Consider the following 27,428-nt stretch of genomic DNA (forward strand, 5'->3'; position numbering starts at 1 on the left):
TTTGATGCCACCTCAGTTGGCCAGGCCTATAAAATAAACTCGATGTAACGGCTATAGTGTGACAGGCCTGCACCCTGCAGGTGAATGGATTTCTTCGGGAGTGGGTCCCCCCCGGTGCAGGTGTGCCCTGCCCCCCCCGCAGAGCGTGCGTTCCCCTCCTGCCTCTGCGCACCCATCCCTCGCCGCCCTCCCTTGGGAATGCAGGCGCCCCCCGCGCGCGGCAGAACTACCCTCAGGCCCCGCCCACCGGGCCGGGCTGGCTCCCTGCCGCGCGACAGTGAGGGGCGGGGCTCCGGATGCGGGGCCGGCCCCGCTGGAGGCGGCGCGGTGAGGTCACGGCGTGACGCCACATTGGCGGAAGCGGCGCCCGGCGGGGTACGGTGGCCGGCGGGGAGGGCCCGGCTCCCCCCTCAGGCCGGCGGGGCCATGTCGCTGCTGCAGTCGGCCTGGGACTTCCTGGCGGGGCCCGGCGCCCTGGGCGCCGCCAGCCGAGACCAGCACGACTTCGTGGGGCAGACGGTGGAGCTGGGCGACATGAAGCTGCGCGTCAAGCGCGTCATCGCCGAAGGTGCGCGGGGGGGCAGCTCCGCGCTACGGGAGTCAACGGGGGGGGGGAGGCTGCACATTCCCCCCCCCCCCCATCGGGGTGAGCCTGGCCCCTGTGCTGGGCGCTGCGCATCCCCCTGCGCTGCTGCCGGGTCGGGCTGTGGGGAGGGGCAACTGCTCCAGCCCCCACCCGTGGCGCGACTGGAGGGGCCCGGCGGCGCTGGAACAGCCCCCCCCTCCCCTCCCGGTGCTGTGAGCCCCGCCCCCCCTCCCGGGCGGGACCGTTTAACCGATTCGCGTTTTAAACGGGACCCCCCCCCCCCCGGTTGGTGCTGGCTGGCGCTAGCGATGGGAATTGCAAACCGGTTAGCGCGTGGGGGCTGCAGGGCCTGTCCTGGGCGCCAGCCGGGCCGGAGCAGCCCCCCTCTGTGGCTCCAGCCCCCCCTCCCCCATTTAAAACACTTGCCCGGTTCGCTGATTGAGTGGGGTTCTACATCCCTCGCTGGGACTGCTCTGCCACCTTACCAGTGCCTGCCCCTGGAGCTGCACCGGGCTGAAAACCCAGCCTGGGCACTTTTACTTGGCGCCAGAGCTGCACAGTGAACTGTGCATCAGTAGAGCTGTGTCCTCTGGGCTGTGAACAGGCCGTCCCCCCAAAGGACATTGTGATATTGACCTGGCTGCTAGGCGCAGACAATAGCGAGTTGATGGGAGGGTTTCTTGTGTCTACCTGAGAAGCTCTTCCACAGCTGATGCAGTGTATTAAGTGTAGATATGACTTAAGTGAGCGTCCAGAAGGGGTCTGCCTCCCCCATCACTTTTAGTTCTAAAATTATTGTAGGAAACGCTTTATGTGGCCTTTTCTAAACTCATTTAAGAGCCAGCTGGCTGCCACAACATCCCAGTAACTGCCCTTTCTTTTCAGAGTGCAGCGATTTCTGCTGCGCAAGATATTGTTGCTGAAATATGCTCTCTCTTGAATGCTTTGAATGTAGTAAGCATTTTCCTTCTCCTGCTCTTATCATGCTTGAAATCTGTGGCATTTTCTGTTCTTTCTCCTGTTTCATTGCTTAGAGCAGGATCCATTTCTGTTCTGAGATTTTGTTTAGGAAGCCTCCTGGTAAGAACTAACCTAACTGTGGTGGTCTGACCTTGTGCAATACTTGCAAATAAGGTTCCTGACTCTCTTAACCAAGTTGTCTTATTTTGTATGGTTTCTGATTGAGATTCTTAAAAGCTATGTGCCCTCTGCCTGCATTTGTTTTTTATGTACTCAGTCACCAGGCTAACTTGAGTCAGTGGCAGTAAGATTGGGCACTTTTAAGAGAATTACAGTTTTCTCCCATTTGCATGAAGTAGGAATTGAGGGCACGCAGTACCTTGTAGAAAGGGCAGAGAATCCTTGGAGGACTGGGCTGGCTATTTTCCATTTTGCTATTTGGATAGCTTACTTTAAATTATGATGGTTTAGACTTGGGTGTATGGATTCTGTAGCAATTCCTTAGCTTATCTGCCAGACCCCAACGCTGACTACTTCAGTGACAGATTCTACCAAAGCTAGACAAGTTTCAGGGCCATTTTAAGAAGTGTGTGTTTAACTTACCTGAGGTATCATTATTATTATGATCATGGACCAGGACACAATATTATTAGGTGCTGTATAAAAGCAGAAGAAAAAACAAACCCCCTCCCCCATCTTCCCAGTTTGTGCTCCAAAGACTTCACTCTGTTATAATTTGTCCGTATAAGACAAATGGTGTTCAAAGAAACAGTGAGACAATAAACACTAGTTCCTGGGAGAACTCCGTATATTCTTTTTCTACAGAACGAGTTCTGTGAATTTAGTCTTCAGAAGTATCAGGAAATTCTTCTGAGCAGGAACAACTATGAATAAAACTTACTGTTTTCAAAGTTTCTTCCACTGATGCTGGCAACGTTAAAATGTTAGCAATGTGAGAAATTATGAAAGTCCATAAATGTATACGAGACATAATCGATTCCTGTGCCACTTATCTCTGAGCCATGCAACTGTCCTGAATCTTTTTGCTGGGGAATACACTGCTGCACTTACGTGGTGTCCCACAGAAGCTAATGGCGCTTGCAACTGTCCTGCAAATACTGGCACGTGCGAGGATGGGGGTCTTGTTCCTGTATTAAATGTTCTCTCTTTGTGTAGTTTGTTTCACAAAGACACAGGACAGTCAGAAGAGGAAATTAGCTACCTGGGGCAAAAAAGTGTTGCTCATTAGATAAAGTGCTTTCAAGTCCCCAAAAGGCACTGAGAAAATTAAAGCTGTTTTTCCTAAGATTACAGTAAATGGAGGTGAGCAGTGGTGGCATTTATAATTAATTGCAGAAGTGGTGAGAGGTCTCAAGTCAGGATACCATTAGCAAAGCACTGTCCAAACATGCAGTAAATGATAGTTACTGCTACTCTTAATAGTATATTAAAAACAAACAAAAAAGTATGACGTCATTGGTGTTCCTATAATTGTATCTTAAAACACTTCACCGTCTAGTTTGTAACATCTTCTTACTTCTTTAAAGTATTCTGTAGTACATGTGTGTGATGGCAGCTACATTTTTTACAAATTATTTTGGCCATTGTGTTGACAAAATAAATTGAAAATATAACAAAACATATGAGCAACAGAGTAAATACGTACTTCACATGAGCTATGTGAGCTAAAAGTGGACAGTTCTCAGATGGTTCTTTAGAGCTGAAAGAACAGAAGGGAATAAATTGCTCTTCTGTTGAAGATTTTGCAGATTCTTATTTGTTAGATGCTAAAGAAAACACCCATAGAACTTAATTTTTTTTATAGTCAGAAAAAGTAGAGTTGGCAGGTTTACTATTTATGTTTAGTCTGAAGCTTTTGGAGTAATCTGTTTGAAAATATTTTATTGCTGATAGGTGAGATTTTGAATAAATTACCTAAACTATTCCTGGGTATTTAGTGTTGAGATGAATCACTAGAATATATAATTAGTTGCTTTATATGAAAAGGCTACTTGTAACCCACTTTTGAATCACATACATTTGTACACTACCTATCACATTGGGGTTCTGGTCTGGCATGGACTTAGGTGCTACAAAAATACAAATAGTAATATTTTACATAAAAGTTTATGCTAGAATTGCTGTGTTGTTAAAACTGTTATCCATCATAGGCACGTGAATGATTGAGCCGTACATACTTCAGTACTTCTGGAATGTTAACGTTACAACTGGTTCCGCCTAGCTGATTTTAGATTTTACAAACCCAACAAAACTGGGAAGTACGGATTTCAATCTTTAACTTTCTAAGTGAAATGGAAAATGTCACTTTCAGTGTTGATTCAACTTGCTGTCCCACCTTCGAAGATTTTCTGTGAATGTTTCATCTTGGAAAATGCTCGTACGGCAGCAAGAATACTTCTTCTTGTGTTTTAAATAGTCTTGCAAGATGTTGTTAGGTAAAGTATACCTCTCTTCAGGGCTTACTGCAGTGATCGATCCACTGGCATAGATTTGTCACATCTGCTTAGATGTGATAAATCGACCTCCAAATGCTCTCCCATCAACTCTGGTACTATACCAGGAGGAGAAAAGTAGGCAGAGTTGACAGGAGACCATCAGCTGCAGACCTGCAACATCTTCCATGCAGTAAGTAAGTAGGTCTATGTACGTCAATTTCAGCTATGCTATTCACACAGCTGAAGTTGTGTATGTTAGATCAACCAGGGTGGAATGTAGACAAGGCCTTAGGCTTTGTCTATACTACATAGCTTTCTTTGCAGCACGGTTGTGTCAACACATTGGTGTTATGAGCAAGTCTACACTTACACATGGAGATGGGAGCTGTGATTATCAATCCTACGGGAGTCAATTTAACGGGTCTAGTAAAGACCCACTAAATCGAATGCTGATGACTTTCTCATTGGCTCTGGTACGCCACCAGAACGAGAACTGTAAGAGAAATCGACAGAAGTTTGTCCAGTCAGCCCCCCGCAATGGAGATTCTAAGGTAACTCGACCTAAGGTACATTGTCTCCAGATATGCTAATCATGTAGCTGGAGTTGTATAACTTAGGTCAGCATTGCCCTGTAGCGTTGACCTGCTCTAAAAGTCAGGCACTGCAGCCACTATTTGTCGGCTGTCAAAATACTTCCACCCCCTACAATCAGGGTGTAATTTGTCAGCAGAAGCACTCCTGCCGACAGCCCGCTAGCCGTATTGGCATTTGATGCAACAAAACTTTAGTCTTGCAGGGTTTTTTTAACACCTGAACAACAAATGTTTTGTGGTTTGATTTCCATTATAGACATAACCTTAATGTATACAGCTTGGCTACATCTACACTGGCCCCTTTTCCAAAAGGGGCGTGCTAATTTTAAACTTCAGAATAGGGAAATCCGCGGGGGATTTAAATATCCCCCGCGGGATTTAAATAAAGATGTCCGCCGCTTTTTTCCGGCTTGTAGATAAGCCGGAAAAGAGCGTCTAGACTGGCCCGATCCTCCGGAATAAAGCCGTATTCCGGAGGATCTCTTATTCCTACTTCAAAGGGCCAGTCTAGACGCTCTTTTCCGGCTTATCTACAAGCTGGAAAAAAGCGGCGGACATCTTTATTTAAACCCCGCGGGGGATATTTAAATCCCCCGCGGATTTCCCTATTCTGAAGTTTAAAATTAGCATGCCCCTTTCGGAAAAGGGGCCAGTGTAGATGTAGCCCTTATGTGTTTGTTAAAACAAGTACTGTAACATGGAAGGTCTAAGTTCTCTCCAGATCCACAACATATACAATGAATGCTTATCATAATCAGTGGCCTGGGGACAACTAGAGAGCTAGAGCCTTTTGCCTAATAGGTACAGTCCAGATTTTTCCTTCAGGTGGCTTATTTTGGGGGCAGCCTTATTGAGATTGAGTTTTGTGGTGACGATACTCTTAGTAAAGGGCATGTCAACAGCTTGTTCTGTAATGACCACATGATCTTTGGGTGCCTGGGTGATTGACACATCTGAGCCTTACTCTTGTGAAACCCCATTACTTGCTTTGCTCTAGACATATTCAGTGTGTGGGTAGCAAGGAGAAAGAGAAGTTAGTCTGGTCTCTGCAGTACTGTTAGCTGGAATATTTAAAGGAATGAAGCAAAGAGGAGACCAAAGCAGAGAAATAAATGTGTGAGAGCATATCAGTCTGAGGGGAAACAGGAAATTTGTGGGATGTTTGATTTTTTTTTTCCTCTTAGTGACAACACAGTACTGCAAGAGTGGGTGGGTGACAAAGAATAAAGGCATTTTTATAGTAGTGGAATTTCAGGCCCTGTTTTCATGAAACTCTGAAAGAATTAGCACTATTCTAGAAAGCAGTTTATAAACAGAATTTTTTTCATTATTAATTTGGCTTCAAAAATATATTTATCCGGTGCCTTCTGAGGGGAAGTGGGCTGGGAAGGTTATACTGTGAGATATAACATTCCTGTACTTAAAACATGCTCCTAATTTTTTTTAAAAAAGTATGTTGACAAATATCAGCTGTTGAGCAAAAAAGAAGGTCAAGCAAGCTGAAATTTGGTATAGACCTTCCATTGCTGACTTTCAGATTGCAGGTGAGGTGAATGGAAGGTAGTGGATATTCATTGCTTTTGAAAATCTAGCAGTTGCATAATTACAAACTTGAAATTTGTAGATTGCTAGTTCTGATTATCTTGGTCTGTCTGAGGTATGTTACAAGCAGACCCTGAGATAGTAGATCTGTTACTGTATATTCTATATATCTGTTAGTCTCTAAGGTGCCACAGGACTACTTGTGAATTTAAAAGCTACAGACTAACGTGGCTCCCACTCTGAGACTTCATAGCACTAATGTAGTCATGAGTTAACGTTGTGCCCAGCATCGGAGGTCTGTCTTTTGTGTAGTGAGTGTGCAAGCAACAGGAAAATCTACAGGAAGGGACTTGAGAAGAGTTCTCGCAATGGATCCTTGTTTATAGTTTGTCCCCCAAATGCTGAATCATATGCCTGCAAATGATAAAATCCTTTCTTGGACCAGATCTGTACTGAGAAACCAACTTAAGTTGTTGTTTTCTCACTCAGAGGTTTGAAAAAATCTGTGGGTGGGAGGGAAGGGCAGAATGCTAACATTCGTTAAATCTGAAAGGCTGGTGGTGATAAAATCACACTTGGATATCTTTCAAGACTTTAGATAAGGTTGAACAGTTTTCTCAGTGACTTCTCTCTGCTTGTACTGTCACTGTTGCTAACCTAGACAAGGGCTTACATTAAGTGTTTGAGGAGAACTTGTTACAGTCCTACTAAACAGATTTGCTTTAGGTGCAAATCTCACTGCAGTTTTCACTGTGAGGGAGATATTACATGGTGTCCATTTTACAGTGCATACTTGAAAAGAAATTCTCAACAACTTCAAGAACATTTGCATTGCCTTAGTTTTAAGAAGTCCATGCAGATTTCAGTATTTAAACTTAATTGTACAATTTGCAAGGAGAACTGACCTTTACTTGGGATAGGTGGGGTGCTTTAGTACTTAAGATGGAAGAATTATAAAATCTGATGAAACCTGTTGAGGAGTTGGGTGTCACATGCTTTGAGTGTCTTTTTCAATACTCAGTTTTAAAGGACACTCAGATAGCATAGTCTCAAAATTTTAATGCGTGTATTTTTTTTACAAGAGTTCTTAAACCATTATCCTGTTTTCCCATCTGAAAAAGGCATGAACAAGCCCTTCCCTTCTAGTTGGTCTTTAATGTTCTCTTGCAATCTTTGTATTCTAAACATTGCCATTTGAAAGAGAAAGTGATACTGACTACTAGGTTTTCATTGTTCAAGATGAACTAAAAAGCAAAAGCTTTGCATTGGGGGGGGGGAAGAGTAGCTTTTAGTCATGTAAAATATTAACACCGTGTGTAAGGGCATAGTTTCATGAACACAGCTTTTAATCTTGTATGTCAGCAATGCTTTGTTCTGTAAAACTATGTTTTACATGTGGATTAATAGCTAAAATATGCTATAAACACGGAATCCGGACAGTTTAGTGAAATAAATTAAAATAGTTTAGATGCAACTATCTTTGCATCTCCCAGAAACTTATTAGTTCTTCTCCTTCCACCATTTTGCAAAAGCTTTACTATGGAAAACAAGCTAGACAGAGTGCTGTCAAATGTGAACAACAAACAAGCCAGAACATTCTTTGGTTACTGTGACCTTAGCTCATGTAATACAAGCATTACATACATCTTTTTTATTTAGTTTTATTTCTAGACACTTGAACTGAGGTGGTTTAAATGGATTCTGCTGTGCGGTACTTTTTTGATGTCCATTTCTTGTTGCTTAATGGGGGACATAAGTGTGTTCCTAGCAAAAACAAGACCATGGGGGGGGGGGGGGGGGGGGAAGAGGAGACCTGTGAACTGAAACATGCATGTTCTAGTTGTTTGACCTGAGATTGAAAATTTTACTTAGAAGTAAGAGGCTTTCTCTGGTGAGATGGGAGTCGAGGTTGCCACCCATCAAACTTAGCTGAATTTACGTTACTAGGATGGGTTTTTCAAAAAGCCTCTAAGTGACTTAGGATTGCAGTTCCCACTAAAATACATTGGGACTCGGGTTCTGAGTTACCCAAACCCTTCTGAGAATCCCAACCCTAGCCTTTTTGATTGGGCAGCTTTTGAAATGTAAACGGTTGTAGTCTTGAGAAAATAGCAGAAACTGTTCCAGTGTCTATTGGTGCTTGTGGTTTTCTTGGACAGTGGTAGATTTTAATCACAAAGGTGCTGTTTCTTTTGGTGACAGTGACCTTGACAATTAAGTTCCATTCTGATGTTTCTTGGTAATGTTGTTAGCATCCATGGTGGGCACTCAGCTTTGTAGGAACAGAGAATGCAAGAAATCAAATCTGAGCATCAGAATGCATAACCAGTCCTTTGGGCACTCACACTTGGAATAGAGGGGTAAGGTGAAAATGAGGTGAGGAGAATGTACTTTTCTCTCTCAGCCCAGTACTGTACCAAATCTGGAAGGTCAGCTTACGTTACACAACTCCAGCTATGTCTAGATGGAGCTAGACAAACTCAGGACTGGAAATCAGGAGTACATTTTTAACAGTGGGCATGATTAACCATTGGAACAACTTCCCAAGCATTATGGTGGACTCTCCATTGCTGGTAATTTTTAAATCGAGATGGGATGTTTTTCTAAAAGAGGTGTTGTGGGTCATACTTTGGGGACGTTTTCTGACCTTTGACGTACTGGGAGGGGGAGGGTCAAACTAGATGGCCACCGTGGTCCTTTCTGATTTCTGATAAAGAAGCGGCAGTGCAGGGTGGCAGCAGCCTCTGTCCAGGGGGAGGGGGCTGAGATTCCAGACCCTGCACATGCTGGAACTGAACCAGGCTGCCTGCGTGCCTGGTTCCTAATACACTTTAAATGCAGAGCCTCAGCAGGGGTAGGTCCCGGACCCTGCATGAGCCAGGACTGATCTGCGATGCTGGGGGAGGGATGCATGTAGTCTGTAGTATTAACCGATAAGCAAAAGTTTCTCGGTTAATCGACTACACTATTACATCTCTAATAAGTGGTTACCTCTTTGCGCCCAGTAACTAAATTGTGTAGTTTTTACCAGTACATTGCCAGACAAGAAGTAAAATGCATTGGGAGACCATTTTCCTTGAGTTTCATTTAGCCCATGACACCCCCTCGTTTCTTCCCTATTGGTCATGTGTCAAACTTAAATGCCTGTTACAGCCAGCCACTGCTTGTAGAGAGGGATTGTTAGAAATTGCAGATGAGATAAATGGCATCCTTCTCCGTTCTTGAGTGGGACTTGATGTAGTACCAGCTGTAGAATATTGATGAATAGAGAACTAGCATAGAGAAACCGCTTAGACCCAGATAACTAAATCATGCTTCTGAACTGACCAGAGAAAAGCTTACTGTGGTGGGAAAACATACTTACAGTTGGGACTGGACTTGTCTGTACAAGTACATAGTTTCTAAATATAAGCTTAGTCCACAGCTGCAGCAGATTATTAAACTCCTCATGAATACATTGGAGATGAGCCTAAACGATGGCGGTGGTTCAGTCATTGTACCAGACTAGTGGTAGCGATGCTCTCAGTTGGAAGATGTCACGAGCCGTGCTGTGACAACTTGGCTTTGCTGCAGTGTTTGACGTTTGGGTTTCTTTGAAATTCAATCCCCAGCTCCGAGTTTTCTGTTTCTAATGCTTGAGGGTTTTTATAACTACAATATTCTTGTGAAGCCTTTAGCCTCTAATTTATTCGCGTACTCCCAACACCGTTGTAATAATAATCTTTCCTCAGAGAATAATATTGTAATACTGCTGCATAAATTGTGAACCCTTAATGCATAATTCTGATCTAAAGGATGGCTTCAGAGAAGGGGCCTTGAGAGTATTTGCTTCAATTCAAGTTGGGTAGTGGGATGTAGGGAGGGGAAATGTTCCATAAGAACAGCTCTCAGGTGGTCCACAGCACAGAAATTTAAGACTTAAGAACTTTGCTAATACACAGCTCCAGTCACCTACAGCACTATAGAATGCACTCAGAGCTCCCTCTGGTGTCTACGCTTCCCCATCAGGCTATGATAACAACGTGAAATCTCACTGCAGGGCATTAACGGTTTGTTGCAATGATCAGAACAGGCCCAAGTTCCTTATGAAATGCAAAATTAAAATGGTACAGTCAGGGATGGCAAAATATGGTGCCCAGTGTCCTGCAGAACTTGGACAACTTGGAATTTTGGTTTTTGCAAAACTTCACTGCCCTTGTTGCCTTTTAGGGGAAACCTCTTCCATGCTCTATAGTTGGTCTGTCCCCTCCATAGTTTCTCTCTTGCTCTATCTTTTTTCATAGCCCCCCGGTTCATCTACTCGTTCCTTTCCTTCCATCCATGCCCCCAGCGTTTTGCCTGTGCTCCCTCTATCTATAGTAGTTCCCTAAGGCTACTAAGAGCAGAGGGAGAGTCCAGGAGTTTTTGTAATGTTGCTCCATTTCTGTTTCTGGCACTGTTTAGAAACCTAGATGAGGGGACCCTCCTTTGGAGTCTCTTGCTGATTTAGCTGTTTGTGACAGTGTAGCGATCATGCACAACCCTACACAAGGCTTTTGAGTAGCAGCTGTCCGGAAAAGCCTGGTACTCTAACTGCTTGGATTGCTCACCAAGCAAACGGATGCAGTTACTTGGGCAGCCTGCCTCAGGCATAGAGCAGCTGCTCACACTTGTGCTGGGTTGCTGGGCTGGAGATGATGTCGTCTTCTTTCCTTAGTCAAGGGGAGCAGCAGGTTAGTTCCCCCTTTTCTCTCCTACACTGCTCTCTTCCTTAGACCTGCTGCATCCTCCTTGTTGCTGATTCATGAAATGTTACAGGCTTAGGGCATTGTGATCTCTTCCTTCCTTTTCTTCTCTCGTGTAAAACTCTTGATAATCTATAACACAGGGTGAGAGTGTGGGGTCGTGGTAAGATCCTACCATGAATGGTATGTTTGATTTTCCACCACCCTTTCATTTTGTTACCTCTCTTCTGCAGTTTGTTATAATCTTGCAGGGCAAATACTTCAACAGTGGAAGAAAAGCTGCAGCCAAATAGGTCATTGCTCTATCTATACTATAATTTTGGCCGTCACACACATCCACAGAAGAAAGAAATTGATATCTCTTCTGAAATGGGTTAGAATGGTACAAATAGTTGGCTGTTGGTGTATACAAACACACAGCTGAACATCATATTAAATTATAAGGAGCTAATAAATAAGGATAAGAGGCTGGCCTGTGACTCACTTCTGTGTCATTTCCCATTAATTAGGCGGTTTGTTTGTGTCTAGAGCGCTGAATCAATTTCATAACGACCCTGCCTTGTTGGCATTCTGAAAAGGAAATAGAGTGCAAACTATGCATGTGTCCAGTGACAAATTGTAGTTTGACAACTAAATGTTAGCCCTCCATCCCTGCTTTCTGAAAACTGGCTTATGAATATACATAACTCAGATATGCTTTATGCAGTGTATAGCCTGTGACATGTCACCTTAAAAGTTGTAATCTGATGAATCTGTATATCCTATTTGTGTGCATGTATCTTTCTTGTATAGGGACCTGTTTTATTAGTCCAGGTATTCAAGTAGAAGCCATTAGTGATATTTTATGAACTTAATGGCTGGGTGATCAAGTAAACAACCTGCAAGTGGCTTTGTTTTTCCTATAAACCCAAACAGTGGTTGGTCCTACCAAGACATGTGACCATGCCACCTGAAGCTGGAACCCATTTTGGATCTGGTACTTTTCCACTCAAGGTGAGAGCAATTTGAACTGAACACAGAATTCCTGTCTTGGGCAAAAGGAATATAAAGGGGAGAAACCAAACAATAGGAGGGGTGACCAGATGCCTGGAGATTTACCACCCAAGATGCTTGCTGGAAACATCTAAGACTGAACAGGGGAAAGGATCGGGCCCAATCTAGGAAGCTGCCTAGCTTGTGAAAGAGATGAGTAGAACAACTGTTAGGGGAAGAATTTGCATGTTACAAGTTTCTTAGTGCATTTGGATTAGCTGGCGTGTTTGGTTTATTTTGGCTTAGTAACTAACTTTCATCTGTCTGTTTTCACTTGCAGTCACTCGAATCCTACTTAATAAAAACGCTTTTGTTTATTATCAAGCCCAGTGTAAGTAATTGTTACCTGCGGGGAGCAACTTCTGTGCATTCTTTCATTGATAACAAGTGCTGACCTAATGAGCTTTCTTTGTGTAAATTTCACATGGATGTAAGGTGGATTTATTTGCTAGTTCGGTGTTGGGGTAGCTCTGCTGGGGGGCCGTTACCCAACTCTGTACATTGGCTGGGAGGCCAGCAGGATAGGTTGGTGGGGTGCCACAGAAGGCGGGTAGGCAGGCTCAGTGGCAAGACCAGCATACCGAGTAACAACCCCAAGGGGACCCCTGTGATCCAGCTCATCACATACCCCATGTAGTTCATGCAAGAACCTACATGTTGTACTGCTGCAAAAACTCTGAATGCTTTTAGCAGGGAAACTGATGCTAGAAAGTCATGGTTTTGAAAATGACTAAAGTTGATCATGTTTGGAACGTTGTGTGTGAATGTTTGCAAAATGTAGCTCAGAAAACCCAAATACACAAGTGGTTTTCGCCCCTTTGTACTTGAGAGATCCCGGAGAGTCCCTTGGAAGCTCAGTTCCTTTTTTTTTCTCAACAAGTTTTGCTGTCTTTTTGGGGGCGAGCGGGGGGAGGGAGGTTCAAAAATCAAAAAGGGGGCCTTGATGCCAGAAAGCTTGGGAACCACTGCCTTACAGAGTTGAAATCTGGGTTTTAATACCTAAACTGAGGCAATGTCGACTCTACAGCTCATGTTGCCATGACTTATGTTGAGAAGGGGTGTGAATAAACCACCACCCAGTGACATAAGTTTCACCAACATAAGCACTGGCGTGCATAGCACTGTGTTGGCAGGAGCTCTCCTGGCGATGTCTGTTGCTTGCAGAACTGGTTTTATGTCATGTCTGCTGGAGATCTGTGGTCATTAAGGATGTGAAAGGTTAACTGGTGGGGGCTGGAGCAGTTCTCTACCTGTCCGCAGCAGACCTGGGCGCTTCACCAGTTAACCGATTACATGGGATTTTAAGTCCCTAGTTGGCATAGGGCATCTTCAGTTGTCATGCTGCAGAGGCCAGCGGAGAACAGAAAGCCAAGCAGTGGGGGAGACCTCGGGAAGTGGACAGTGAGAGCAGCTGTGAACTTGTGTGCTTCACAAAGTAGGGGAGTGTAACAGTGCAGAGAAAAGGGTGAAGGGTGTAAAATGAGGTAGAACCTTCAAATAAGAGACTAAGGAAAGATGTGATGTGGGAACAACTCCAGAGCACGTACAAGGCAACTTAAAGGGGTGTCTAGGAATGGATCCGTCAAAAAGGGGTGAGTATTAGGACTGGCTACAGTTGAGAGCACCCCACTGTGGTAGGCCATTAATTACAGTAGTAGAGAGCAAAAACATTACCAAAAGAAGATGCATGTAGTTGTAGGCACTGGAATAATTTTTAAGGTTCACTTCTGGGAAAGTCATTAGCCTCTTCACTTTTTCTTTGGGGACCTCTTCCTACATACTGCCACCACTTAAGTCTTTGAGTTTTGGGAGATGTGTTCTGTGTCCGAGCCACAAATGAACAAGTAAAAATGTGTGGATTCAATGTCCAGAGTGCTGTTTCTCTGCTCTCTAGTAGGGCTGCAAGCCCACCTTTATTTTTGCCATATTGGAGGGACCTGCTAACACAAGGGACAATTGTAGAGGGCTAATGAATCAGCCCTAATCATCTCTCCGAACCCTAGTAGAAGTGCATTCCAACTTGCCAGTATATTTATCATATTCTTTATGTTGCTACTTAGGAACTGAAAATATAATCAAATACACTTACTTTATTTCAAGATGCTTCCAGTATTAACTGAAATTTTTGTTACTAGTTGTGAAATAAAGGTAAATAGTTAATGTACGTGGTAGAGATGTTAATGAAATGTATAATTTATTTCATCTCATAGGTGGGTTTGCATTTGTATATGAAGCTCAAGATCTTGGAAGTGGCAAAGATTACGCTTTAAAGGTAATATGTGTTTCAATCCTTTAATTACTCCACCTCTGCAAGAGACCGAAGTGATGTGTGTGGGAAAGTGTCTCATGCCAATACAGAGCTGGGGTGGACAGCATTTTGATCATGGTAACTTGTGCTTAGGGAGGTGGCTTTTTCATACTCCTGAACGACCTAAGTTAGGTCTACTCAAGTACAGCCGGTCCCCAAGTTACGAACGGGTTACGGACCAAACACTTGGCTGTAACTCGAATTGTTCGTAAGTCAGACCCCTTTAGTTACATTGTGACCGCGCTGTTCGTCATCGCGGGTCATGTTAGTAACTCGGGGACTGCCTTTAGTACCGCTTAATGGGAGGTTTGGTCGTAAATGTGAACAGTCGTAAATCAACCGTTTATAACTCGGGGACCGGCTGTAGTAGCGTGGACCAACCCTTAGCAGGCAACAACATGAAACACCTTTAGCCACAAGACTGCATGGCTCCAACCTCACAGTGGGAATAAAATTTCTCTAGTGTTAACTTTCAGGAAAAAGCATTTCCAAAGGGGGACAGCATTATGAAGGGAGGGACAAGAGCATCTTACGTTTTCTCCCGATCCATCTCTCTTAGGCCTAACAAGATCAGAGAGACAGGCACTGTGATCAGAAAACCCAAGCACTTGTAGGTGCCAGAGGTTGCAGCTACCAAAGCTTCCATCTTCCTCTCCTCCCTCTGCCACCACAATGTTGTGGATGTATAAATCAGTCACAAATTGGAAGTGTGGGGCACAGTATAGTATTGAATATCCACATAGATAAAACAAGAAATCAGCTATGACGTTTATTTTTAATTCTAGTAAAAACTCCCTTGAATCTACTGTACGACTTCATTTGTTGAAGCAAAACATCACAGTTCTGCAGCAGATTTTTCTTTAATCACATGCTCCATAATGAGCGGGGAGATGGGGGTGAGTGAGGAGACTTGCAATGTGCTGTAACACAAGTGTGATTGTAGAGGCTGTGCTACTGGAGAGAGGATAAAGATCAGTGATTCTCAAACAGGTGTTTGCAGTGTTCTTTTGGGGGGGATACAGCAGCTTGTTTAGTTCAGTCTTTCTCAACTTCTGGGTTGTGAGCCCCAGGGCAGCCACAAGACGGATTTAGGGCTGTCACAAGTGTAGGGCGAGTGTTAGAGAATGGCAAGCAGGATAGTTGCCGGGGGCTCGGTGCCACATGGGGCTCCCTAAAACTGAATTACATGCCTCAGATCTGGGCACCAGGGCTTGGGCTTCAGACTACTTAAAGGGGAACAGTAAGTACTCTGGCAAAGTTGAAAACCACTGATAGAGATGAACAGAGGGATATGTAACGAGGAACCTGGCTATTTTTGTGGTGACAAATGTGTCCAAGCCGGGGATCTCGGATTTGACCCTTGTTCCCTTATCTGGAGAGCTGACCATATGTTAACTCTAATTTTTCCCATGTATGTGTTTTTATAATACTTCAAAATTGTATACCTTTTTCAGTATTCTTTTTTCTGAAACAGAGGTTATTGTCAAATGAAGAGGAGAAGAACAGAGCCATCATTCAAGAAGTTTGTTTTATGGTATCCTTTGTCAAAATTCAATACTGTGAAGAAGGCAATGCTTGGTGTGAAACAGCTTGAAGGACGTAGATGTTTGCTGTAAACTTCTGTTCTTCAGAATCCATATGGCCACTGAAAGTAGTTGTCAAGTATTCCTCCAGGGAAGAAAATGTTTGAAATCCTGAGTTGCCATTAGACATTTCTGCTGTTTTGTTTAGTTCTGAGGAAATGAATCTGTTGCAGTCTGACGAGCGTACATAAAATCACCTTTGGTATTGGTGATGTGGCTTTTTGTGGCCAAAAGTGAAGGTCCAAATCTGAGACTCAGAATTAGTCTGCTTCAGTCTATTGTGTGACTTCCTAGAGGCCCATGTTTGTCAGTTCTCTCTGACAGTATCTGGGAGACGCTCAGGTCTGGTTAGAATGGTATCATCACTGAGTGTGTATCTTAGGGTTCATACTTCCTTATTGTTGTCTTGAGGAGTACAGTTTTTAACGGCTACAGACTGAAGGCTCCTCTTATCCACAGACCAACTACAGCACAAGCCTGCGCTCACTACTGTGAACAGTCTCGGATATCGATAGTAGGGAGGTGGAAGCTTAACCGGTAAGCATCACCCTTTTGGGTATTGCTACTGGCGGGGGCTGGAGCAGTTGAGGGGGGCCACTCCAGCCCAGAAAGGCTAGAGCAGCCCCCTCCACCCACTTCCTCTGTAATTGGTTAACCAGTTAAGCACTATATTTAACAGGTTAACTAATTAAACAGGATTTTATTTCCCTACTTGATAGTAGCTGTCTTTGGTGGTCTCAGTGCCCCTTCAGTCCAGGGCCTCTGTTAATTGTATGTTTGCTCCATGGGCTCTATACCAAGATCTCCAGCTCATTTCAGAAATCACTAAACAGCTTTTATAGCTTAAAGAGTTTATCTGCCAACCTGGGATTGCTACAGATGAATGAGTTACAGGAAAAAGGCTTTCAATCATACCAGTCCCCTGAGTTGTGCCACTCCCCTTATTACATGCTTAGTGTCATCCATAACTCTGGAAAACTGATACCAAAGGAACTGCACCAAAAAGAGATGGAGGTGTCAAGCTCCCTTTTAAACATATTTATTGCCCCTGCTATTTACTTCCTTCAGTGACCAGTCGTAGGATAAATGTCACTAATTGCCAACATTTGATTTGTGAACTCACAGAATGTTTCCACGGTTCTAAACTAAACAGCTGTAATGTGTTGCGGACAGTGTGAAACAATGGTTTGGTCTGATGTAACTTCAGAGGTGGAATTCAGAGAACGTGTCATTTCCCAGTTGGACAATGACTTGTTTAAACTTCTACTTTCCTTGTGGAGTTGAATTACTCTCCTTCTCTTTCCCTGCTGTTGTATGGATATTGGTCTCAGAGGCCTGAAGTGTTGCAGATTTTTTATAAACTCGTTCCCTGTCCAACATTAAACAACGATAAAGAAGTTTGATGTTATTTTTAAATAGAGCCTTGGGTTTTACTTGATTATTTGAAAAACACATCAAAACATTCATTTCATATGAATTTTTTGTTAAACAAGAACGAACAGGAAACTAAAACAAGTGTTTTTATTTTGAAACAGTGGTTGAGTAATTATGCAAAACTATTTGAAGTTTGTCTCCCTTTAGTTTGTCCTTTAGGTGTCAAACTATCATCTCCTATTTTGAGAACAGCTCTTCTTTGATGAAAAGGAAAAGGTTAATTTTACTCTTTCCTGATGTGAAGGACATCACCCTGTTCTTAACATACAGACAGACTAAAGATGGAGGAGAGCCAGGGTAGGAAAGATAGATGAAATATGGATGTCATTGTTTTTGGCACACAGGGTCACTGGTTAGTGACAACTGGATGCTTGCTAGTCAACAGAGACGTGCTGCTTTGACCCTGGTTAGTTATGATCTGGTTGGATCCTTTCTTTTTAGACAATAGAGGCTTGGATGACTGCAGAATAGTTGACTTCAGGATTCAATTAAATATCCGGAGTGAGAGAGGCAAGGAAGAAAGAAACGGCGGAGTAGAAGATAATGTGACTAGGCAAGAGAATACAGTGTAGGATCTTAGGTGCCTTTGCGGTGTGGGTAATTAGATCTCCCCGCTGCCAGTCTGGGAGAACTAGTTGTTATGGTAATGCGATGACTTGCAGCACTCACAGGTACAAACCAAATGCTTAAACAAGACCCAGGACAGCCAGTCTTCTCTTCAGGATGCAAATCCCTTAGATGAGTTCTAGTGCTGGCAGGTAGGAGGATGAAACAGGATGCAAGGTGGGACAGGTGACGAGAGGGTAAACAACTTGACCCATTTTTCATGGTTATTGTAATGTCTTATGAACTGTCACACATTTTTCACACTTGAGTTCACAATAGGGGCACACTTCATAGGCCCGATAGTCACAACACTACTCACCACCCTTGGCCAATACCCTTTTTTAAGCAGCTGGCTTAATACACCTGTGGACACTCATTTTAGACCGGAATCTCACTGTTCTAGTTGCTTACAGACACCTAACCAGATACGTTGTAAGCTTCTCACCCAGGGTATATCTAGATTACATTGTTTTTTCGAAGAAACTGCCCTTCTTTCGAAAAATTTCACCTGCGTCCACTTTGCAATCACGTGCTTTTGCAATTAAATTGAAAGAACACAGAGGTTTTTTTGACATTGGTAAACCTCAAATTATGAGGAAGAACGCCTTTTTCGAAAGAGCTCTTTTGAAAAAAGGCGTGTGTGGACGCAGAACAGGCATTTTTCGACGCTCTTTCGGAAAAGCAGATTGCTTTTTTGATCTGGTTTTGAGGTGTGGATGCTCTCTTTCAAGAGAAGCTTTTTCAAAAGAGCTCATTCGGAAAATCTTCCTTCAAAAGAAGCTTGCAGTCTAGACTCATCCCCTGTGACGAGGATCGGAGATTGACTTCTCTCTCCCTCCCTTGACCTTCCCCCCACAACAGAACGGGACACCTGGTACTAGTATATAAAGATTTGTATGGTGGTCAATGGCCCGACCTTGATCGCCCAGCCAGAATGTCACCCAATATCTATGACAAAGTCTGGTTGATGGAAATGTCTTTACTAATGCCTATATTGCTGCACTGCCCACCTTGTCAAGGGAGACTATACGCTACCTAGATCAGAGTGTTCATTGTTATTAACAGGTATTGGGTTTTTTACTTTGGGTGTCTGCCTGTTCTCATTCTGTTGAATGAGACACTATTTAGGTTCTTCTGTTGTGTACATTAAACACTTCCAATGAGACTTGTACATGAGCTGGTTGTGCTTGACAGTATGAAGAAAATCTGACTCTCTTCCAAGATTTTCCTTAAACAAATTTGCAGAAAAAGCTTTCAGGTCATCCTAACATTGTCCAGTTCTGCTCGGCTGCATCCATAGGAAAAGAAGAATCTGATACTGGGCAGGGCGAGTTCCTTTTGCTTACCGAGCTTTGTAAAGGTAAAACCTGGTTTTGTTTGTGAGTGGTGTGGCTTATTTTCGGAACAGAGCATATTCTTCCAAAGGAATAGACAGATCTTCAACTGGAAAAATGCACAGTTTTACTAGACAGAGAACAGCTAAATCTTATTTAGCAAGAGAGCAGTTTACCTGCTATTAACTGATCTGTCCTCCATGTTTGAGCCATTCTGGAAGGAGTGAAATCATCAGTTTTTACTGTCCCCTTCATCATCTGCCTTGTCAAATTCCCTCTAACTCATCTTCTTTCAGCAAGCTAACTTCTGCAATCTGTAGTTGTGTGTAAATTCCACCACACCTTCAACCACCCTGCGAGAGGCCAATTAATTGAAGCATTCAGACTCCCATTAGTTGCTGGTTTAACAACAACACTTCCTGTCTAAGGGTGTTGTCCAATTTTTCTCAGCTGGAAGGGTAGTTTCTGGCTTAGGACCTGGCAGGAGTAGAGAGGAAGGAAAAGAGCAAACGGCACCTGTGATGAAGAGAGTGTCCGCTGGGAAGAGTGTGTTCCCTTTTTAAAATGATTATAGCTAGTTGATTCCTTGTTGTAAACCTGATGTTGTTCCCTGGTAGCTAATATTGAGCAATACAATATGCGGTGGCTGTTGCTGGCATAGCCTGAAATGAAGGGATAGTATTTGCATCCTAATGGGATGAAAGCTGTGAATGCTTTAAAGCTGTGACTCATTCCAAATAAAAGTACAGGTTGAACCTCTCTGGTCCGGCAACATCTAGCAGGACCGCAGATGTTGCTGGACCAGAGAACCCCACCGGCTGTTGTCTGGGAGTCTGGTAAGGGGCCAGCAGCAGAGCCCTACCGGCAGCCGTTGGGGGCTGGTAGCCCAGTTGGCAGCCAGCCAGGGGCCAGTGGTCCTTGGAGAGAGCCCTGATCTCCTCTGGTCTGGCCAATTCCTATGTCTGGGACTTGTCAGGTCCTGAGAGTGCCAGATTAGGGACGCCCAAACTGGATTTCGAGATATATATATATATATATAATCTCTCTCTCTCTCTCTCTCTCTCTCTCTCTCTTTTATTTATATTTATATATATTTATATATATTTATATATATATATATATATATATATATATATATATATATATATATGACATCATCTTATCAGTATTCAGTCATCAGTCAAAAATCTTCCTGGATTCTCTTTATTATCAAAATAGTCTCCATCAAATCTTTTGTCCAGTTCAGATGATTAAATGCTGCTTGATTGGGAGAGATGTGTCACGTTCGGACTATTTCATGTACTTAACGACATGTTTTCAACACTTGAAGCTTTCATATGCTCATTTGAATTGGCTCTGTCTCCTGTAGGGCAGCTGGTGGAATTCTTAAAGAAAGTCGAATCCAAAGGGCTCCTCTCTTGTGATACTGTTTTGAAGATTTTTTATCAGACCTGCAGAGCAGTGCAACATATGCATAAACAGAAACCACCTATTATTCATAGAGACTTAAAGGTACAGTATAGAATTGAAGTGTCTGTGACACACAAAACCAGACTTCTGGGGTGGACTACAAAGTTGATGCTGTAGGGCTAATGAACTTGACAAACTTGAATATACAGCATTTCAAATAGCGGTATTAGTATATAGTCACTTGCTGGGAGTGAAGGACATCACTACATGGCTACTGTTTAGACTGTATCCTTTGTCTGTATTTTCGGTGCTGAAATCCTTGTTGAATATCCTGTTAGATAATTTCAGAGCTGAAACTGAAACCGGGTAGTCCATTTCCCACTCTTAATTTAATCTGAGAAATACGGAGCCTCTTCAGTCCAGCACCCTCAGGACCTGACTGGTGCCGATTTAGAGCATTTTCTATACCACGGGAGGTCAGTATTATGTAGCAGCATTACCAGCACTGCCACTGCTCACTGGGCTCTTAGAAGACATGTAGGGATAAATTGGAGCTACATAACAGCACAGAACACTGAGAGCCAGGACCATAAGCCTGTCACTTACTAATATAGAATGTTAAGTGGTCCCCTCTGACACGGGATACCATGTACTGCACAATACTAATGTTTTAAATAAATGTTTACATTTTCTGGACGTGATTTACAAGTGCACATAAGCTGCAGCCTGCATAAATGTGTGCCGCTTCTTCAAGTGGTTAACCTCCCTTCGTGTGCAGGTGGAGAACATGCTGATTAGTAACCAGGGGACAATTAAGCTGTGTGACTTTGGCAGCGCTACAACTATCGCGTATTATCCTGATTACAGCTGGACAGCACAGAAGAGAGCAATAGTGGAAGAGGAGGTGAGAAACGTGACCTGCAGCTAATGGCAAGATACTGGGTTCATTCTATTGCTGCGGCTCTGTGGGATTCAGCACCCAAGTTAACCTGAGCTTTGACTGTTCTAAGACAATCGAGTTCCTTTCAGATGGGAAACGGTTCACAAGGCTATGGTTCTAGTCAGCGCTGGCTGCATTGTATACATGCTGTCTGCCGTTCAAGCAAAACCGTGTGGGGTCTTAAACTGCAGTCCAGAGCACCCATCCTGATCAGTGCCCTGCTAGTCTTTGATGTGGAGAAATAAAATATAAACACAGTGAAACTTGACACAATGTGCAGGGTAGCTTTTAATGACCTTTTCACATGAAAAGGCAGAGGAGTAAGGATTCCACAGCTGTTTTCTGCTAATGTGAATTTTTCAGTCTGCAGAAAAATAGTCAGTTGTACCCACGTGATTCTGATCTTGCTTGCTTGCTAGAAGATTTGCCCAGCATTGCTTGGGTCCTTATTGTTTTGTTTTTTTAAATAAAATGTCCCTGCTTCTTTTGAATCATTGCTCTGGGGTGGGGCAGGGGATGCAGGGTGCCCCGGGCACTCTCACTGCAGCAGCTTGGGGCCCGGTGAGAAGCACCTCTCCACGGCCACTGTAGCTCCAGCAGGCACAGAGGGACAGGTGCATGTCCCCCGGCTGGGGCAGGTCCATGTTTTTCTTCCCCCTGCGCTCCCCAGCCAGAGTGAGGAATGCAGCCAACTGTCCGCTTTCCCCTCTCTCCCTGACCAAGGGAACTAGCCAACAATGTCCTCTACCAATTGGGATTGGGGAGGGTTAGCTCACTGCAAATGGCACCTGTGGCTGGTGGGAGGCTCAGGGCTGGAGCAATCCTGGTATGGTGAGAGGCGGGGAGGAGAGCACCCCCACCCAGCCTGCCTGCCCCTTACCTGCCTGGTGATGTCTTCTCTATGGTTTTATGAGAAGCAGTCCCACCCCAGGCATGTCCTATTTTCCTGGCACAACCAAACCCTGGCCTTGCTTGAAGTTTATGCTAAGAGGTAGTGTGTACTGAATTTGGTGGTCCTGGCTCTTTGCCGTTTAGGAGTTCTTGAATAGACAGACAGATTCTCTCAAGTACAAGTAGATTCCTTTAGCTGCTAAAATCAGAGATTGCTTTTAAAGCTGTATTGTGTGTCATGTGATAATGCAGTAGGTCTGTTGAACAGATCTTGGCCTAGACATGATTGCTGAACGCTTAGGACAGTTGTAACGGTGTTGGCATGTTCTCCCTGTCTTTCAAAATGAATTTGTCCATTGAGCTGGTTGAGTGCTAGGAATGCTGACAAACCCTAATGTGTGACAGAGGGGTAGCCGTGTTAGTCTGAATCTGCAAGAACAACAAGAAGTCCTGCAGCACCTTAGAGACTAACAGCTATACTGGAGCATAAGCTTTCATGGGCAAAGACCCACGTCGTCAGATGCATCTGATGAAATGGGTCTTTGCCCACGAAAGCTTATGCTCCAATAAATCTGTTAGTCTCTAAGGTGCCGCAGGACTTCTTGTTGTTCTTGAAAACTCTAATGCAGCAGACAACGATGGATTTACTTTAAATTATTTTTCCGCCCCTTCTAAGTCAAGTCTATGGCGAAAGTCGATATTGACACTCAAACAAAATCCATGAACTTATTAATGTATGTGCAGTGCAGTCTCTCAGAATAGATTTCCTTTTATTTTGGCCCTGAGTACTAGCAGAATTATGCCTGCTTGTTTCTGTTCACCTCCTCCATTTGGGAATCATGAACTCTGAGACCTGTCTGCTGGCTCTCTGGGAAGAGCAGATGGTGCCATGCGGTTGGACAGCTTCTTACTTGGGGCAGAGAGAAGAAGGCACAAAGCAGAATCCTGCCTCAGGATGTGTCCTAAGAGCATGATAAACCTGTTCCTTATGTCTCTGGTTCACAAAAATTCTCCTCTGCTGAGAGGAGGCAGCCTGCATTTTCCTTGCCATGTGGCCTGAGGGGACTACTGCAACAGGTGCTTGTGAATGACTGTTAGTCCAGGAGTGGGGAACCTTTTTTGGGTCGGGCGCTGCTGACCCACAGAAAAACTTGTTATATGATATGAATGGAGATTGCCTATCTCCTAGAACTGGAAGGGACCTTGAAAGATCATTGCTGGGGGCTGCACACAAATGAGAAGCAAAAAACAAACGAATAAAGAAACCCAAACTAGAAAGACACTCCCCACATTCCCTTGCTTCATCATCTTTTACTCTTGTTTCTGCAGATTACCAGAAATACAACACCAATGTATAGGACTCCAGAAATGATAGACTTGTATTCAAACTTTCCAATCGGTGAAAAACAGGATATATGGGTAGGAACTGCTGTTTTTCTCTCTCTCTCTCTCTCTCTCTCTCTCTCTCTCTCTCTGTAATGTCTATTAGATGTCATAGTCGAATAGTTTCTGTATTTCATCAGATTTGTGGTGTTTAAACTAAATGTGCCTGTGCTGTTGTATCGGAATATAAAAGCAGTATGAATTGGTGGCATTGTTTGATCTTAAAACCAACTCAGCCATCTGTATCTGACACGTTTCATGCAAAAAAAGCTTAAATTAGTCTGAATTTTAAATCTTAATTTGGGCTCACCTGTGGCATAGACCACAATAATTTTGTTTCATTTCAATACCTTGAATGGCATGTGTGTTCCAACAACTTAGCTTCTTCTCTGGAGGCCTGGACAGGGCTTTCTTGGAGCCCATAACCACATCTCATGATTAGATTGAGGTTGCCAAGACACACAACGTTGACTTTACTCATTCACAGTCCAGGGATTCAAATCCCTGTCTCAGAGCAGTAAATGCAGGAACAAGCTAAGTGTTGATACCTCAGAACTCCTGCTTGCAGAGAAAGCATGTGTGCTTCTGAGGCAGCTAAGTAGCATGGCAAAGAGTAGTGGCAAATGAGTAACTCTCCCTGGAAGGTTTGTGGTTACATTTGAAGAGGAATATTTACATTCCCACTGCATCTTCAGTTAACTCTGTCAGTGATGTGTCTTTGGGCTTCCTTCCCCCCCCCCCCCCCCCCCCCCCCCGATGTTATACAGAGTATTGGATATTTTTATCAATGCCCATATTTTATTTGGAATCTTGGTGTTGTGCGTGAGTTGCATGATGTGCTATTTACGCAATGGACGGTGCTGTTAGGCACAATCTTCAGTATCTTGCATGAACAGAGGCACCATGAAACATCAGAATGAATGTGCATGAGAAGTACAAAGAAAGGACCAAATCCTTTAAGTAGGAGTGACTTGCATAGAAACTATGAATCTCAGATTTGGCTCATAGCTTATGAAATAGAACTAATTTCTTTGGAGCACTTACTTTTAAAAACCCTTGTGCTACACTTGGTTACATCTATAATAAAGGTGTTGATATCTATATATTATATACCAGTCTTATAATGTAAATCCTTCAACCTGGAAGGAATTATAAAATAAAAAAAACTCAAACTGAAGAAACTGGTAGACTTTCAATCATAATGGCGAATTGGTAGCATGGTCTGCATATTTCTAGAAACTAAAGCTTTGTCTGCATAGACGAGACTTGTCATTAATCTTTGATCTTAAAGAATGAAACTTCAAGTATTTTAATTACTTTAGAAAGGAAGGGTGGCATGCAGCTGAAAAATTAATAATGTTGGCTTCTATGACTAAGCAATTTGCAGTTGAATTATTTAATATATAGTAAAATTATTTCAGATTTGAACTTGGTCAGAGTTGTTTCAGTACATAATAAGTTTCATATCTAAAATTAAACTTTTATGTTTTCTTCAGCGCCTGAATTACTGACTTTTCTGTAATGCTTTCTTTTACTTCTGCATAGGCCTTGGGCTGTATCCTGTATTTATTGTGCTTTAGGCAACATCCATTTGAAGATGGGGCTAAGCTTCGCATAGTCAATGGGAAATACTCCATTCCTCAGAATGACACCCGATATACTGTGTTCCATGATCTCATTCGTAAGTTTAAAATCTGGGTTGTTTACTTATTCTGATGTCTTTATGCATGGAACATCTTTCACCCTTTAAAACATTAGGTACAGTGGGATTAAGCAACCACAATTTGCAGTTCCATTGTAGGTCAGCTTTGTAAACCAAAATTTTAGTTATTAGACATCAATATGCAGAACTTTAAGACTTTTCTATGTTCAGTTAAAAGCTGGGGGGGGGGTTGTTTGTTTGTTTTTTGAGAGCTAACATCAGTTTTTCACTACTTTTTCAGTGCTTAATCTTGATTAGGATTTTGATAAATTGTCTGGAAATATTTTGCATTTGGGCTCTGATCGCTTAAATTTGAGAAACTTTTTGTTGCATTAAAGTTCAAAACAACAGTGGAACTACTACAGTGAGTTGTGAAAATTCTGATGATGTGGGGTGGGTTCTAAGTTGCCTTTAAACATTTCTTCAGGTGGTGCTCTTGTATTTTTTTTATAGGATCACCTTGACTTATAGCTAGAATCCTTCTTTCTACATAGATACCTGTTCAAGGCAAACAATACCTGGGCACAACTTCACTGTTTACCTATTTTTTCGGCACACTGTGATTGGTGGTCATGCTGCTCGTGCATCTACTGAGTAAAGTACAGATTTGTGCAATCAGAAAAAGTCTGTTGAAATGTCTAAATTTTTTCAGGTTCCTCTTTGAAGGTGAACCCAGATGAGAGGCTGTCTATCACTGAACTTGTGAATCAGCTACAGGAAATTGCAGCTGCCAGGAATGTGAACCCTAAATCTCCTATCACAGAGGTACTGGCGTGTTACAAAGAGTATAATCATTCTTTTCCCCACTTTCAGTCAGTAGTGACTTGGAAATAGCTGCCAAGATGGTTGTGGGGAGATTTTTGTATGAGTTTAAGGGATTTGGATGCCCCATTTCAGTAGACATTTGGATGCATAACTCACAATAGAGTGAAAAATCCTAGCTCTGTGCTCTCACTCATGCCAATATGTTAAAAGGAAGCCAGTGGTGGTTCTTCCTGCTTCTTGGCAGACTCTTGGGAGCATCTTCATTTCAACAGCATCCCTTTTGGAGGTAGAACTTCAATGTCACACAACAGATTTGATTGAAACTGAGCTGAAAGGTGCTGAGTTTGATATGCGACACTAATTATGGGCCTACACCAATTCGCAAACTAGTGTAGTTAATGCAAATGCCTGTGTGGGATTCTGAGTTTGGTTTAAAGGTTGCTGATGTCAGCTTCTGAAATTTGACTTGGGAGTGTCCTTTTGTGCAGATGTAAGTAAATCTATATAAAATCCTACCTTCAGCTGAACTGGTAGCGCTCTGGTAGCAGACAGGCCATTGGAACTTTTGTGGTTTCTGCTGCTTTCTGTAAAACAAAACCGTAAACTTGTGGAGTGGAAAGAAGAATCCACGCAGACCCTTGCATTAGTTTTACAGGACTGGTTTAACCAAAGCCAGGTCTACGCTAGAAGTGCTACATGGTCACAGCTGCAGTGCACCAGGGGAAGTCGCTCTATGCAGATGGGAGAGCGTTTTCCTGTCTGCATAATTCACTCCATCTTTGTGAGAGGGAGAAGCTATGTTGGTGGGAGAGCATCTCCTGCTGATATAGTGCCAGTGTGGACAACACTTATTTTCTCTGTAACTTGTGTTGTTCAGGAGAGAGTCTCTCCCCCCCCCACTGAGCAAGTTAAATTAGATTGGCTTAAGCAATAGTGTAGATGTACTGTTGTATTAATCAGATTCTGCTGCAGGGGCTCTTGTTTGTCCTTAACTTTTGGTTGGAAAGCCCTTTCCTGTCTCCTACTCTTTGGGGTTAGCTTACCCAAGAAAATATTGTTTTACTGGCTACAGTTATGTTCCTGTTTGCCAGTTTACACTTGGAAAGTTACGGATTGGATCCAAAAGAGTGTGAGGTAGCAGCTGCTTGTGAGTTGAGATTTCTAACTTTGGTAACGCTG

At 43.2% G+C, this 27,428-nt stretch overlaps 1 protein-coding gene across 5 annotated transcripts in view; it reads left to right on the forward strand.

Annotated features, from left to right (window-relative positions):
- The first annotated feature begins 338 nt into the window (after positions 1 to 338).
- Positions 339 to 27,428, forward strand: part of GAK (cyclin G associated kinase) — a 72,899-nt gene continuing 45,809 nt past the window's right edge. For 2 of the 5 annotated variants that reach the window (XM_075931303.1, XM_075931306.1), the window contains exons 1-9: positions 339 to 568; positions 14,104 to 14,165; positions 15,676 to 15,735; positions 19,070 to 19,184; positions 20,528 to 20,670; positions 21,347 to 21,472; positions 23,729 to 23,818; positions 25,328 to 25,463; positions 26,137 to 26,249. In XM_075931303.1, the coding sequence (XP_075787418.1) occupies positions 427 to 568; positions 14,104 to 14,165; positions 15,676 to 15,735; positions 19,070 to 19,184; positions 20,528 to 20,670; positions 21,347 to 21,472; positions 23,729 to 23,818; positions 25,328 to 25,463; positions 26,137 to 26,249 (987 nt within the window). In that variant the 5' untranslated portion in view covers positions 339 to 426. Of the gene's footprint in view, positions 569 to 3,498; positions 4,193 to 14,103; positions 14,166 to 15,655; positions 15,736 to 19,069; positions 19,185 to 20,527; positions 20,671 to 21,346; positions 21,473 to 23,728; positions 23,819 to 25,327; positions 25,464 to 26,136; positions 26,250 to 27,428 lie in introns of those variants that run through there. The other 3 variants (XM_075931308.1, XM_075931304.1, XM_075931305.1) reach the window with 3 other exon arrangements.

The sequence above is a fragment of the Pelodiscus sinensis genome, chromosome 6, assembly GCF_049634645.1.
Source record: "Pelodiscus sinensis isolate JC-2024 chromosome 6, ASM4963464v1, whole genome shotgun sequence".
In the NCBI taxonomy this organism is placed as follows: Eukaryota; Metazoa; Chordata; order Testudines; family Trionychidae; genus Pelodiscus; species Pelodiscus sinensis.